The sequence below is a fragment of the Saprolegnia parasitica genome (genome assembly GCF_000151545.1).
Source record: "Saprolegnia parasitica CBS 223.65 unplaced genomic scaffold supercont2.262, whole genome shotgun sequence".
NCBI lineage: Eukaryota > Oomycota > Saprolegniomycetes > Saprolegniales > Saprolegniaceae > Saprolegnia > Saprolegnia parasitica.
In genome coordinates, this window is record NW_012156656.1 from 2006 (window position 1) to 16772 (window position 14767).

The 14767-nt window shown below is 57.3% G+C and overlaps 5 protein-coding genes across 5 annotated transcripts; 4 read left to right on the forward strand and 1 right to left on the reverse strand.

Annotated features, from left to right (window-relative positions):
• Window positions 1–2864: 2864 nt before the first annotated feature.
• Window positions 2865–4826, forward strand: SPRG_16272 (hypothetical protein; the record flags this gene model as incomplete). The annotated part of the gene is made up of 2 exons (XM_012355545.1): window positions 2865–3237; window positions 3277–4826. 2 exons carry the CDS (start codon window positions 2865–2867, stop codon window positions 4824–4826), a joined length of 1923 nt encoding a protein of 640 aa, XP_012210935.1.
• Window positions 4827–5989: 1163 nt separating this feature from the next.
• On the reverse strand, window positions 5990–7921 carry SPRG_16273 (hypothetical protein; the record flags this gene model as incomplete). Its single annotated transcript, XM_012355546.1, has 1 exon — window positions 5990–7921. The coding sequence occupies one exon, from the start codon at window positions 7919–7921 to the stop codon at window positions 5990–5992; it is 1932 nt and encodes a 643-aa protein (XP_012210936.1).
• Window positions 7922–8745: 824 nt separating this feature from the next.
• On the forward strand, window positions 8746–10855 carry SPRG_16274 (hypothetical protein). Its single transcript, XM_012355547.1, has 2 exons — window positions 8746–10449; window positions 10507–10855. Exons 1-2 carry the CDS (start codon window positions 8781–8783, stop codon window positions 10767–10769), a joined length of 1932 nt encoding a protein of 643 aa, XP_012210937.1. The 5' UTR covers window positions 8746–8780; the 3' UTR covers window positions 10770–10855.
• Window positions 10856–11186: 331 nt separating this feature from the next.
• SPRG_16275 (hypothetical protein) lies at window positions 11187–13193 on the forward strand (the record flags this gene model as incomplete). The annotated part of the gene is made up of 2 exons (XM_012355548.1): window positions 11187–11414; window positions 11477–13193. The coding sequence occupies exons 1-2, from the start codon at window positions 11248–11250 to the stop codon at window positions 13191–13193; spliced, it is 1884 nt and encodes a 627-aa protein (XP_012210938.1). The 5' UTR covers window positions 11187–11247.
• Window positions 13194–14256: 1063 nt separating this feature from the next.
• SPRG_16276 (hypothetical protein) lies at window positions 14257–14709 on the forward strand (the record flags this gene model as incomplete). The annotated part of the gene is made up of 1 exon (XM_012355549.1): window positions 14257–14709. A coding segment is annotated over one exon (453 nt), but the record flags the coding sequence as incomplete, so codon positions are not given.
• Between the last annotated feature and the right edge of the window lie 58 nt (window positions 14710–14767).

The window sequence follows — 14767 nt, forward strand, 5'->3', positions numbered from 1 at the left end:
TTCCAGCGGCTACCAGTCGCAAAGTAGACAGGCGTCGCGACAGCAATGCCTTCCGGGAGGTTGTGCAGAGCAATACCAATGGCCAGCGTCGCGCCGACCTTGAGATCGCGGACCGCCGCCGTGTACGTGGCCACGCCTTCCGGAAGGTTGTGGATCGCAAGCGCAATGGCCGTGAGGATGCCCGTGCGGTTCATGGCCGCCTTCTCCTTGCCAACGAGCGTGTCCTTGTCGCCGGTCGGCGTCGTCATGGGCACATGGCCGTCAACGACTTGCTCGAGGCGCGCGATGTCAGCGAGGTCGACTTCGTCCTTGAGGTCGGGCGAGAGACGGTGCACGAGAGCATCGAGAAGGTAGATGATACCAGCGCCAATGGCAAAGCAAATGTCGGTGTAGACCCACGCGTTGCCTTCGCACGTCGTGTCGCACTCGCCGTTCTCGTCGGCGGAGCCAACCATAAACTGCTCGACCGACTTGCCAAAGATCTCGACGAGCGAGATGAAGAGCATGACACCACCGGCGAGCGCAAGCGCGATCGAGAGGTTCTTGGCGTTGGCCATCTTGACCATGGACGCGCTAAAGATGACGAGACCGCCGATGCAGGTCGCGAACGCCGCGGCCCACGTGAGCGCAAAGGCGATGCCGACTTCCTTGGTCACTTCCGGCATTCTTGTTGTTGTTGTTGTTGGGAACACGGAGAGTTGAAGAATGAGATCCGAGACGGTCAAGCTCGGCGTTTCCACTCGTTGACGATGCACTGGACGCACGTAGTGATAAACACTGCTGTTATCATATCGCTGGACACGACGTGTACCACGTAGGAGTCGTACAAGAAAGGGGCCGGTTGTCCTCTTCTATTATCATGGAGGGGGAGCTTTGCTTCAGACTGCACCCAAGATACACGGTCGTACCATCAATCGCTACCACACATTGCAACATCTGTCTTTTGAAATGCAAGCAGTTACTACCTCTCACTCCAAGCCAGAGCGCGTTTTCGGCCAATGGGAAGCGATGCGTTTCGGGATTGGAGGAAGGCGACGCGAGGGAAGTGTGGACAGATCTTGATGTGATGTGGCACAGAGGACAATGGCTTGTTTCTGTGAACGTGTGGTCCACCACGTCGCACACCGCGATGTCGTAGCAGCAGACTGATTACCATACTTGGCGTTCTCAGAGCGTTCCCTCGGCCTTCTCTCGGATTGGGATGCATTTCGGAAGCCTTGGCGCCATTCCTCCATGCCAATACTTCTTGTGTGCTTGCAAAGCTGTCGGTCGGCTTGGCTTGCAGGACTCGGATGACGCCGGCATGCCACTGGTGCACGTCACAGGACTTGGTCGCCGAGACATTTAAGCTCTCGATTCGTTGAGCGTGCAAAGCAAGGTTTGCCGCCGTCGGAAAAGGATGCGTCACCTTGGTGGGTGCGTTTGTTGAAGACGCCGGTGTAGACGACGACACATGTGCTGGATTTCGTGCGGGTACCTAGTACCGTACAGTACGGGATTTCGTACGGTTCCGCTCGACGTTGACGGGAAATGTCGTGTTCCATAGTTTGCTCGTATATTCTGCTCCACACGACCTGTACTGTACATGCAATTGTACTCGTTGCTCATGAGACTGGACGCGCACGGCGGCGGTTCTTGAAGCAGTGATTACGACGACAGCGGTCAACGAATACCTGGCAGCATCGGACGTGTGCCGGTGCAATCTGCGGTGCAATATATATTGTAGCGTCAAATCCCTTGGTGCGACGCTTGCTTGTGTTGTTGTTGAACTGAGTAATTTTACATGTACTGTAATTATAAAGATACGTATGGTGGTCTTCCTAATGCGCTCGTGGGGCGTGGCCGGTGCATCAACGAGGAGCGTTCGTGGTCGTAACGCGAGATTGTGCAAGGGACCAGGTAGCGTGCACACCAAGGGTCGTCGCGGAGAGCGGCCAGCGACGCGTCAAGAGATGGCACCTCAGCGCGACGAGCCAAGTGCCGGACATGCAATGCAACGCTTACACATGTAATGAAGGATACGATTAAGATGGTCTCAAGGAAGGACTACGATCTGGTTTCCTGAGCGGCGAGGCACGCATCGGAAAACAAGCGCTCAAACGGTATACCGACACGGCGCCATCGTTGGGTTGGCGGCGCGTGTCGTCGTCGTCGCACGCATCCAGTTTGCGGCAGGAGGAGGGTCTGTACGGAGTTCCGCTCCAAGCGAGGTCCAAGATGCTTCACTCACTTCACCTCCACCGTTCTCTCGGACCCAAAGCCGGCTCGGAAGACATGAGCACGCTTGGTTGCTTCAAGCCGTTTGTACACGCCGACAGATGTCATACAACCTCGTTGGTCTTGCTCTCACACGTGCTGCCTCTAGCCGGGAAAGCTCCTGGTTTTGAATCCCTCTCGAGGATATAGGACGTGTGGGCGGTTGAAGCGCCCTACTGGTGTACCGCCGAGGCGAGCTAACGCGTTGTCATCGCTGTGGGACGACATCGTCGTGCCACCGGCGGGGGGCCATCGTTTCCTGCGGTGCAACGCCCCCGCAAAAAGAGAGACGTGGGTGCTTGGACGTTGGAGGCCACGCTGAACGCTGAGTTTACCCAACCGACGGCGGCGCGAACAACTTGATGGACCGACTACGCGCATCATCAATACACGAGGGGCAATAAAGGAGGTAATGGACCCTTGAGAATATCAACTTTCGAGTCGTTCACATGTATTAATACCTGCGTCGTGGGACGACCCCTTTGTGGCGTTTTGTCCAAAATGAGGCGAAAAGATATATGTGAGGTGACGCATTTTTGACACGCACGCGGATCTGTCAACGCCGATCATTCACATCCACACTTGACACAATGGGACGAAGCGCGTACATGACGGGAAACGTGACGAGTGTCAAGTCCAAGGACTCGCTGTGCAGCCACTGGCGGCGCTTGTACCAGCACGCGCTTGCGATCGGAGGACTCATTGTCCTCCCGCTCATTGCGAGCGACGCAATCGTCAACAACTGGGCCATCAACGCGTACCTCGGCGACGGCAAGTTCTTTTTCACGCCGATCGCAGCGGCCCAAAACGCGCAGCAGCTCAGTGCGCAGTACAGCTACGCGCAGAGCCTCGCCATCCACGACCTCTCCAAGATTGGCCAATGGATCGCCAACGCCACCATTGTCCGCCTCGTCACCGAGAGTGACGACGTGTACGTCATCAATGCCGGGGAGTTTCCGCTGACACGGGCAACCAACCTGTGTCCGACCTTCGCTCAAACGTACGGGATCCCACGCGTAGGCAATGTCCGGCTGGCGCTCGCGTCCGACTCGGTGACGTTTTACCGCGGCAACGCGCTCACGCACTTTTTCACGGACGACGCCGTGGCCAACTTGGGCAACTCGTCCATGAAGTCCACCGAGCTATTCGAGCTGGGCTATGTGCCCGGACGCACCGGCACGGACCTCCGCTTCACGCACGACGTGCTGGTTCTAAACACCTCGACGCCGCAATCGCAGATCGTCAAGTTTTACCGCATCTTTCCTCGGACGTACTGCACCGGGTGCGCGCCGGTGGCGGAGCTCGGCCACGGCATTTGCAACTTTACCTATGTCTACAATGACACGACGAGAGCACTTCGCGTGACCAACAGCAGCTTTGTACCAGGCTCGACGTACTTTCTCGGGCTCATGATGCCCAACTCATCGTTTGGCGTCGCAGCGCTCTACATCAAGCTGGCGGCGATCGCCATCGCGATCTGCGGGTACCTCGCCGGTCGGCGCACCGTCCAGTGGCTCGAAGTGGACCCCACTAAGGTCGACGGAATTGGGGCGCGCGCCTGTCGCATTGTCTTTCCCAAGCTCTTTCCGTACCAGAGCAACGCGCTGAGCTACGCGTCGTTTTGCTACAACTCGGATTTGTTTGTGTTTCTGTATGCGCTCTCGGTGCTTCTCGACCTCAACACGTCGTTCATCTTTGTCCGCGAAGTCAACGTGTACAACAATCTCGCGCCGCAATTCCTCTACACGCTGCAAATGTTTGCTCTCTCGAGCCGGCTTCTCTGGGTCAACTGCGCGTTCCTGAAGCTTCTCAAGATTGGCTGGAGCTTGGTGAGCGCCGCGTCGGTCAACGGCGAGAGCACGCTCATGGGCTGCTTGAACCTCTCGTCGACGACGTCCGTGTACCTCAGCGCAGTCCTCCTCTTCTACGTGCCCGCGTACATCGAGTACAACAACTCGGTTGCGACGCCACTTCGCAACGTCAACGAGAGCATCGACGGTATCCGCGTCCGCGTCTTTGACGGGTTTTACCTCCGCGTGCTCTCGTCCGTCGGCGTCGGCCTCGTCGTCAACCTCGTCCTGGTCACGGCTGCCGATCGGCTCTGGAATTGGCGCTACTGGCAGCTTTTGGCGAAGAACTCACTGGCGCGCCAAGCCATGTACAACAGCAGCTCGATCGTGTGCGACTTTGTCGACGGCATCGAGCCGGACGCGGACGGCGCCGCGTCGTCGATCGTGTGCCGCGCGCGCCGCTTGAGCACACTGCAGTGGTTTTTCATGAGTCATTTGACGTGCTTTGGCTTGCCGGAGAAGGAGCTTCGCGCCAAGAAGCTCTCGATCACACACGTCAACGTCAAGCACCACCACACGGCGAATTCGAGTTCGCGCTCGAGTTCGATCACGTACCCAACGGCGCTGCCGCTGCCGTTACCCGTGCCCGACGACGGCGCGTACATGGTCGTCCAGGACGGCGACCACAACATCCACCTCCTGGACGGCCAGCTCAACGACGTGACGAGCCTCGTGTACAACATCAAGGTGCTCAAGAACACGACCGTCACCATCAAGTGAGACAACCGAACATTACTGCTAGCTACATTGTTGTTGAACTGAGTTATATTACATGCAATTATAAAGATATGGTGGACTTCCTAATGCGCTCGTGAGGCTTGACCGGTGCGTCAACGAGGAGCGTTAGTGGTCGTAACTCGAGATTGTGCAAGGGACCAGGTAGCGTGCACACCAAGGGTCGTCGCGGAGAGCGCGCAGTGACGCGTCAAGAGATGGCACCACAGCACGACGAGCCAAGTGCCGGACATGCAGTCTTGCGATAGTAGCTGCCCGGATCGCGAGCGCGGCAGCGGGAAGTTGCGTCAACGTCGAGCGGAAGACACGGTTGTTGCGTTCGAGCCAAAGACAATACCAGACGCAAGCGTGTAAGATCAGCCAGAGGGCACGAACGGACGACTTGGGGCCGAGTACGGCGCGGCGACATCGTCGTAGAGAAAGCCAGCGACCGACGACGGGAGTTGCATCCTAGACTGCTAGCTACCGGTATTACGTGTTGACGTACTACTGCTTGTATTGTTTTATAGTATTTGTCGACATGATGTGCACAGCCCAGAAGGGCGCTTCGGACAAGATTCGTTGTCTTGATCGGTTCTTCATACAATGTAGCTCCGCACTGCCTCACTTGACGAGTGATTTGCACGTGTTGCCGCAAGGTACTAACCCTCGGCAATGACCCCTCCCCTTCACCAAGAGCACACAAATCCAATTGGATTTATGTAGTCCTGCCTCCACGCACAGACTCACTTCACCGGCCATTGTAACCGTTTAGCGTCATCGGCTAGTCCAACCGGGTTAGGATTCAGTATATCTCAAGTTGAGATAAACTAAACTTGTTGAGATGCGCTTGGACGTTCCCCGACGCGCAAGCGACTTTCTTATACTACTACTGGAGTACATGTAGTAGTTGCGAAGTCGAGCCCCAAATCTTCCAGTTTCGACTAGAAAATAATGCCGGTTGAGACTCGCAGGCCTCCTCACTGCCGGAACTATACACCGAGATGGGCCATTGCACTTGGCTTTTTGGTGACGCAAACACAAGGGAGGGGTCCATGGACTGACCAAGCTGCGTATGACCGCAGACTAGCCGGCGGATATGAGGCTGCTGGTTTCAACACGTCGACAGCACCACCGTATATAAAAACGTACGACGTATATTACAGCCTCTATCGGATCGTCATGGGCGCGTTCCTGAGCACTCTGGTATTGAAGGCTGCGCTGCCCACACCGGCAAAGCTGCCATCGAGCAAGTGGATCACGCGGTCGCCGTCTTGGACGATCGTAAACAACTCTTCCGCCGCCTCTTCTTCGATCGCGGTGGTCGGCTCGGCCGACTGCGCCATCAGATTGCGAGCGGTCTTGACGAGCATCGTCTTCTTCTTCTTCACGTAGAGGTCTTTGGCCGGCAAGCCAAAGCACGTCAAGTGACTCATGAAAAACCACTGCAGCGTGCTCAGCCGGCGCGCGCGGATGCTCGTCGTTGTCGTCACGCCGTCTTTGTGGTTCTCGAGGGGCGGAAGGTAGTCGCAGAGGATCGAGCTGCTGTTGTACACTGTTTGACGCGTGAGCGAGTTGTTGCGCAGCGTGCTCCAATACTTGTAGTTGATGGCGTGGTCGATGACCGTCACGGCAAAGACATTAAGGAGCAAGAGATACAGAATCGAGACGGCGACGCGCATGTAGCTGCCGTGAACCACCTCGACGCGGAGTCCGTCAAGCGACTCGACCGACTTGGGCAAATCCATGGCTACTGAGTTGTCGTACTCGACGAACGCGGGAATAAAGAAGAGAAGGACCGCGCTAAGGTAGAGGTACGTGACACTGGAAAAGTTGAAGAACGTCATGACGTTGCTTTGGCCATTGTACTCGGCGTGCACGACGAGGTTCCAGAGGATCTTGCACACCTTGAGGATCGCGCAGTTGACCCAGAGCAGGCGGCACGAGAGCGAAAGGGTCGTGAGCAACGGAAGTGCTTGGGGCACATGCGCGTTGTACACGTTGATGCGGCCGACATACAAGAGGCAGTTTTGCAGATCGAGGAGCACCGAGAACGCGTAGAGAAACACAAACACGTCCGAGTTGTAGCAAAACATGTCGTAGCTCAGCGCGTGGCTTGGAAATGGAAAGTACTTGGGGGCGACGGTGCGAAGCACCTTGGCGATGACCGAGTCGGGCGTTGATGGGTCGACTTCAAACCACTGCACGGTCCGGCGGCTCGCGAAGAAGCCCGCAATACCGAGCATGATCGCCGCGAGCTTGGCGACTAGCGACACGACGCCGACGACCGAGTTGGCCATGGTCACGCCCAGCTTGTACGTCGAGCCGGGCACAAAGGCGCTCGAGTCAACGCGGAGCGTTTGATTGGCGTCACTGTACGCCAAGGTCAAGTTGCAGCGACTGAAGCCGAGCTCCGTGATCGGCGTGCACCCGGTGCAAAAGTTGTACGTATAGATGCGGAAATAGGGCACGACGAGATGCTGGAGTTGAGACGTGTTGGCGACTGTGAACGGCGTGGTGAAGCGCTTATCGACGCTTGTGCGCCCAGGGACGTACCCGAGCGAAAAGAGGTCGGCGCTCGACATGCCTCGGGTTGCCAAGTTGACGGTTTGATCGTTTGTGAAGAAATGGTCCATCGCGTGGCCGCGGTAGAACGAGATCGCGTCGTCTGCGAGCGCCAAGCGAATCGACGAGCCGGCCAACGCACTGTACGTGCCTTGAAAGATCGGACAGAGATCCGTGGACGGCGTGAGCGCAAACTCGCCGGCCGTGAACGTGTACATGTGCTTGCTCTTGGTCACGAGGTGGCTCACGCTCACATTCGTCATCCAGTACCCGACGTCCGAGAGGTTGGCGATCGCACGGCCGTGTCCGAAGCTGTACTCGGTATCGAGCTCATATGCGGCACCAATGCCGCCGACCGGCGTCAAGAAGAAGAAGCCGCCACCGAGAAAGTTGTTGAGCGACCAGTTGTTGACGACTGCGTCCACCGTGAGCAGCAAGACGACGAGCGACCCAAAGAGGCGCGTCGCGTACCAGTGCAGCGTGTCCGAGGCGCGGACGAGGCGCACGCGAAGCGGCTCCGTCGATTCGGAGCGCATCCCGTTGTGGCTCCTCCCACGGTTGACAGCCGTTGGCTGTTGCTATAATAAGCACTGAAAATGACAGAGTTTCCAAAGAAAGGCCGGCAACAAACGACGGACTGACGCTCTTTGGTACCTTGATTGAACGAGGCTGTCCACCAGGTCCTCGTCATAAAGCATGTAGGACAATACGGACACTAAATACATGGACAAAATCGATGACGCGTGTCGTCGTACGTAATGGTGACAAAAGTAGTGTTTGAGAATCTTGATGTTGTCGACGGGCTCGTCACGTCGTCGAGCTGACCGTCGAGAAGGTGCGGTCGCTGTCTTGGACGACCATGTTTAGGCCGAGTCGCGAATGCCGTCGCTGCGACCGCCGGGCTTTTCAGTGTTCAGAACCGAGACAGCGTCACTGATTGCGAATATGATCGTCCTATTGGTTTGCCGAGGGGCGATAGTACGTTGCTAATCGACTACTTCTTCATGCGCAGCTCAGGCAACCGTCCAGTAATCGCAGACAATCGGGGTGCTGTTCGCTTTGCGCGCCAAACTGTTTTTGGTAAAAAAGACCCGTTTTGGTCGGGAGCGAGCAATTCCCAGCTGCGATAACGCATCCAACTTTCGCACGAGGTTGAACACGGTGTAGTTGGCCATGTACAGTCCCGCGTTGAAGAGATTCTCAATGCTACTACCACTCTGAAAGGCGTACCGGTATTGCGTCATGAGCTAGTTGGCGCGGCCACATTTGGCATTGTGGCGTCGGCGCACGCACCAGGAGCGGTTGCGTCAGTTCCAACAAAATGGGGGCTCTCTAAATTTATCGCATTTTCAAAACCCACTTTGGAGTCGTCAGAAAAGCCGCTGCGTGAAACTCATGTCGCGGCGACGCAGCAAGTTAGGCAATGGAATCGATTCGGGCAGCATGCGAGGCCTCGCGTACCGCGGGCTCGGCTACGCCAAGAATATTGCGGGCTTCCTCGTCATCCTCCTCATCCTCATGGACGCGCTTGTTAACAACTGGACGCTAAGCAACTACCTCGGGGGCGGGTACTTTTTCTTGACGCCGCTCGGGTCGGTCCAGAACGCGCGGCAGCTCGAGACCAAGTACAGCTACATGCGCGGTCTCTCGATCAAGAACTTGTCCAACATGGGTCAGTGGATGTCGAACTTTACGATCATCCACTTTGTGGAGAAAAGCGACCGGCTGTACGTCATCTCGGCGGGCGAATACGACTTGACGCCGGCCATGGTACTCTGCCCCGTCTTTCAAGGCGTCTATGGCAACGTTGACAGTTCGAAAAAAGTGAAGTTGGCGCTCGCGACCGACGCGACGACCTACTACCGCGGCAACATGCTCACGCACATGTTTACGAACGATGCGACCGTCGACGTGGCGACGCCAAATATGCGCAGCGCCGACGTCATCGCGCGCGGGTACATCCCTGGCCAGACGACCGTCGACAAGCGCTTCACGCGCGACTTTTCGATCCAGAATACGTCGTCCGAGCAGACCCAGGTCGTGCCCTACTTTCGAATCCTCTCGCGCAACTACTGCACGGGCTGCGACCCGGTCGCCGAGCTCGGGTACTCAACATGTGAGTTCAAACTGGTCTACAATGACGCGGCCAAGACGCTCACGGTGACGTCCAGTGCGTTCGTGCCGGGCTCGACGTACAAGCTCGGGTCCACGGTGCTCAATTCCGCGTTTGGCCAAGTCGCGATCGTGACCAAGCTCATTGCGATTTTGTTTGCGATCGCGGGATACCTCGCGGGCCGGCGCACGATCCAGTGGCTTGAAGTGGACCCAGCGAAACCCGACTCGATGCTCACCAAGGTTCTTCGGACGGTCATTCCAAAGTACTTTCCGTACCAGAGCGACGCGCTCAGCTACGACATGTTCATGTACAACTCGGACATTTTCGTGCTGTTGTACACGTTCGCGGTGCTCCTGGACCTTCAAAACAGCATGCAACATACGCGCAATGTCAATTTCTACAACGCGCTCGCGCCCCGGTTCCTTGTTTCGATTGAGATGTTTTCGCTCTCGCTGCGTCTGCTATGGGGCAACCTCGCGATCCTCAAGCTCGCCAAATTGCTCTGGAACCTCCTCGGCATTGCGTCGTACAATGGCCAGAGCACGACCATGGGCTTCTTCAATTTCTCCAGTGTCACGTACCTCTACCTCTCGGCGATTCTGCTCTGTTACGTGCCGGCGCTCATCGAGTACAACAACTCGGTGTCGGTCGACATTTCCAACGCGATCGAGCCGATCGATGGCATTGGCGTCAATGTCATCAACGGCAAATACCTCCGCGTTGCTCCGTACGTGGTGTTCGCACTCGTCCTCAACCTCTTGGGGGTGATTCTGCTGGATCACGGCATCAACTACAAGTACTTCAAGATGCTGCGCAAAAACAGCTTGGCGCGCCAAGCGGTCTACAACAGCACGTCGATCCTGTGCGATTTTCTCTGGGGCATCGAGCCGCGCGCCCATGTCAACGGCGCAGACGGCGCGATTGTCCTCGTGCGCGCCCGGCGCCTCAGTACGCTCCAGTGGTTTTTCATGTGCCACTTGACGTGCTTTTGTCTGCCGGCGAAAGACCTTGTGATTCGAAAGAAGGCAGCGCTGCAGGTCAAGAGCTCGGTGCGCTCGGCGAAGGCCAGCTCCGTGTGGGATGCGTCAGCGACCGACACCTCGACGATTGCAACGACAACGGATGCCGACGAGGGCACGGAGAACATGTGTCTCCTCGTCCAGGACTGGGACCGCAACATCCACCTCCTCGACCACACGCTGACCGAGGTGACGAGCCTTGTGTACAACATCAAAGTGCTCAAGAACACGCGCATCACGATCCGATGACTCCAGACCCTTTACATATTCTCGTGCATATCAATAGACAATTGCATTCTAGTGCATGTAATCGGCAATTAGAAAACTATTTGCGAAAGTACACAGACTCTGTTGAGATCGCGTCTACCTGAGGTGAGCATCGTCCATCTGCTCGAATCGTTTGTGGACGTCGCTTGGTTTGGTGGCCGCTTCGATCCTCAAATATTGCAATGTTTTTACGTGTAAGCCATATCTAACTGCACTTTGTTGGACAAGGCCTGTGTACGCCATGCCGCCAGCCTTGGACTCCTCGCCTGCACAGCCCTGGATCAGACTGCTCGATCCAGACATGCTTCAGAGTCGCATTATTACTACATGTGTACAATATCAAGCCACCGGTCGCGCGACCGGCGTTTCCAAGCAATCAATAACGCCACTTTGAGCTCGCCTGTTTGTTTTTAGCCGAAACAAACGCCAGTTCAAGTACCAGGACTTGCCGTTGGCACTAATGCCTCCATCGATCCGCGCGTACGTTGTCGACCACCACGGGGTGCGCGGCCTCGCACGCCTCGGGTACGGCTACGTCAAGCGCGCGATGAGCCTCTTCGTCGTCTTTCTTCTTGCAATGGACGCCGTCGTCAACAACTGGGCGCTAAGCAACTACCTCGCAGGCGGGTATTTCTTTCTGACGCCCATTGGTGCGGTTCAGAACGCCCGCAGCTCGAGACGCAGTACAGCTACATGCGCGGGTACTCGATCGCCAACATGTCCAACATGGGCCAGTGGATGGCCAACTACACGGTCGTCAACTTGGTCAGCAAGAACGACCGCGTCTTCGCAATTTCCGCCGGCGAGTTTGAGCTCACGCCGTCGACCGTCCTCTGCCCCATCTTTCAAGGCAACTATTCCGTGGATCTGAGCGTCTCAAACAAGGTCAAGCTCGCCGTCGCAGCCGACGCGACGACCTTCTACCGCGGCAACGCCTTCACCCATGCGACCAATGCCAACGACAAGGTGCCGGCCGGTGCCACCAGCGTCGACCTCCTCCGGCATGGGTACCTCCCGGGGCGGACAACCGTCGACAAGCGCTTCACGCGTGATATCGTCCTCGCCAACACGCCGACACCCCAAACGCAGGTGGTGCCGTACTTCCGCATCTACTCGCGCAACTACTGCACCGGCTGCGACGCGGTCGCGGAGCTTGGGTACTCGACATGCGAGCTCTCGATGGTTTACAATGACGCGACCAAGACGCTCACGGTGACGTCCAGTGCGTTCGTGCCGGGCTCGACGTACCAGCTCGGGTTCACGGTCGTCAACTCGGCGATGGCGCTCACCGCCCTCATCGTCAAGCTCCTTGCGATTTTTGTGGGCGTTGGCGGGTACATTGCGAGCCGCCGGACAGTGCAGTGGCTTGAAGTGGACCCGGCAAAACCCGACTCGTTTATCGCCAAGGTGATTCGCACCGTCGTGCCAAAGTACTTTCCGTTTCCGTCCGAAGCGCTGAGCTACGACATGCTGCTCTTCAACTCGGACATCTTTGTCTATCTGTACACACTCTCGGTCGTCCTCGATTTGCAAAATTGTCTGCGCTACGCCCGCGATGTCAGCGTCTACAACGCGCCGGCGCCGCAAGCGCTCGTGTCGATCGAGATCTTTGCGCTCTCGTTCCGCCTTCTCTGGCTCAACCTCGTCATCCTCAAGCTCTGCAAGCTGCTCTGGAACCTCCTCGGCATTGCGTCGTTCAATGGCCAGAGCGTCATGATGGGCTTCTTCAACTTCTCGAGCGTCACGGCCTTGTACCTCAGCGGCCTCTCCCTCTTCTTCATCCCGTCCTTTATCGACTATTGCAACTCGGACAACCACGAGCTGTACCACCACACCGAGCCACTCGACGGGATCCGCGTCGAGGTCGTCCACGGCATTTACATCCGCGTCGCGCCGTACGTCGTGTTCGTGCTCCTCGTCAATATCGTCGTCATCCTCGTGCTCGACCACGTGTGGAACCTATCGCATTGGAAAATGCTGCGCAAAAACAGCTTGGCGCGCCAAGCTGTCTACAACAGCACGTCGATCATGTGCGACTTTCTCTGGGGCATCGAGCCGCACGAGCTCCCGACCGGTCCTGGCTCGGTCGTCTCCATCAGTGCGCGCCGGCTGAGTACGCTCCAATGGTTTTACATGAGCCATTTAACGTGTTTTGGCTTGCCGGCCAAAGACCTCCTTGCAAAGAAACGAACCGTGCTGACAGTGCACGTCAGGTCGCTGCCCACCAAGTCGGTGTCGTCGCCCGACGAACCGCCGTCGGCCACAGCCGATGCGATGGACGAGTACTTCATGCTGGCGCAGGACGGCGACGCCAACATCCACATCCTCGACGGCAACCTCACCGAAGTCCCCAGCGTCGTATACAACGTCAAGATCCTCAAGAACGCTTTCATCAAACTCAAGTAGAGGTACAACTACATACGTTTATACATATATAGAATGAATTTGTTTGGACAATAATGAGCAACACACAAAATCAGGAGAGGCGTTCGGGCGTCCGGGTGTTCTTAAAGGCAAATAGCAATACTCCCATTTTGTGTAAAATATTGTCCGATCGACACGGCCCTATTACCGCACACGACGCTACAACCCTACGGTACCAGTACTGTCCTCGGCGCGACGAGATCATCACATGCGATCTGAGTCGTCCCCGATCAGCATCACCATCCTCATTCGACCACCAGGCCGACCGCCATCAGCAGCGTCATGGACTGCGGTCAATGGTCCCTCGTCGGCGCCTTGCGATAGGTGTAGAAACGCAGACCATTACACGACGGCCACTACACTCGGTCGCATGTACCAACACCCTTGTAGAGGTGTGCATGCTAACGCTACAGAGCGCGACGCAGTCTTTCACGACGACCACGTCCCTGCACAGCTCGCCACTCCATGTATCCTCCAAGGTACGCTGCATCGTTGCGAGCGGGGAGAAAAATCTGGAGTCGGAAAAGGCAGTCCACGGCGAGAACGACGAACGACTTGGCGTAGCTTCAAGTCGACGCGGTTGGTTACGTTCGCACACACATTCGCCAGCTGTCGGCAGAGTACCGTGTACTTGTGTGCCGCGGCGCCACGGGCGTCAAGCCACCCAACGCAAACGGTCGTCCTTCGCGAGGCAGGCAGCTGCGATCGACGCAGTGGCTCCTACCCACGTAGTAGTACTGGCAGTCGTTGTCTCGCGGTCGCGTGGCAAACCGGCGGCGGTTTGTCTGGTGCGCCGCCATCTTGGACCGAGATACACTACAGCGGCGCAATGGCTGTTATGGCGGGTAGGGTCGAGCCGACAATTCAAAAGAGCCTTAACGCGTGTGCATTTCATACAAAAGGCCAGTTTTGGTTTTCTGTGGTGGTAAAAGATGGGTGCACAGCAAACTCGGCCGGCCGTGTGTCACGGCAGAGAGTAACGCGCTGGCTCCCGTCGCGACATGGACGCCGAGCGCAGCATTTGAGAACTTGCAACGAGACGAGAATGGGTTTCTTTGGCCGGTCCAGCGAAGCGTCCCCGCGGTCGCCCTCGATCAGCCACAACGACTTGACGCCGAGCGGCCTCGAAGACAAGGAGAACGAGCATGGCGATCTCCAGCGCAAGAAGCGCATGCTCATCATGGCGGGCTGCGGCCTCGCAGTCGTCGCCGCAGTCGGCGTTGTGACGTTTGCAGCGACGAGCTCGACGGACGCGAGCACGGGCGAAGGCCTTTCCACGACACCCAAGCCGACGACGGCGGCTGCCAACGGCGAAACCTTGGTCGGCTCGACGGGCCACCTCGACAGTGTTCCGGCGGAGAGCACGTTCACCCCGGTGGCCACGACCGCCGATGCGCCCGAGTCGGCCAACGTGACGTTGATTGGCGACCTCAACGCGCTTCCGGGTACGGAGAACGCGACGACGACACAGACGCCAACGACGGCACCGGTCACCGAAGTGCCTACGCCGGCCCCGACGACCGAAGCCCCGACGCCCGCGCCGACGCCGCGCGACT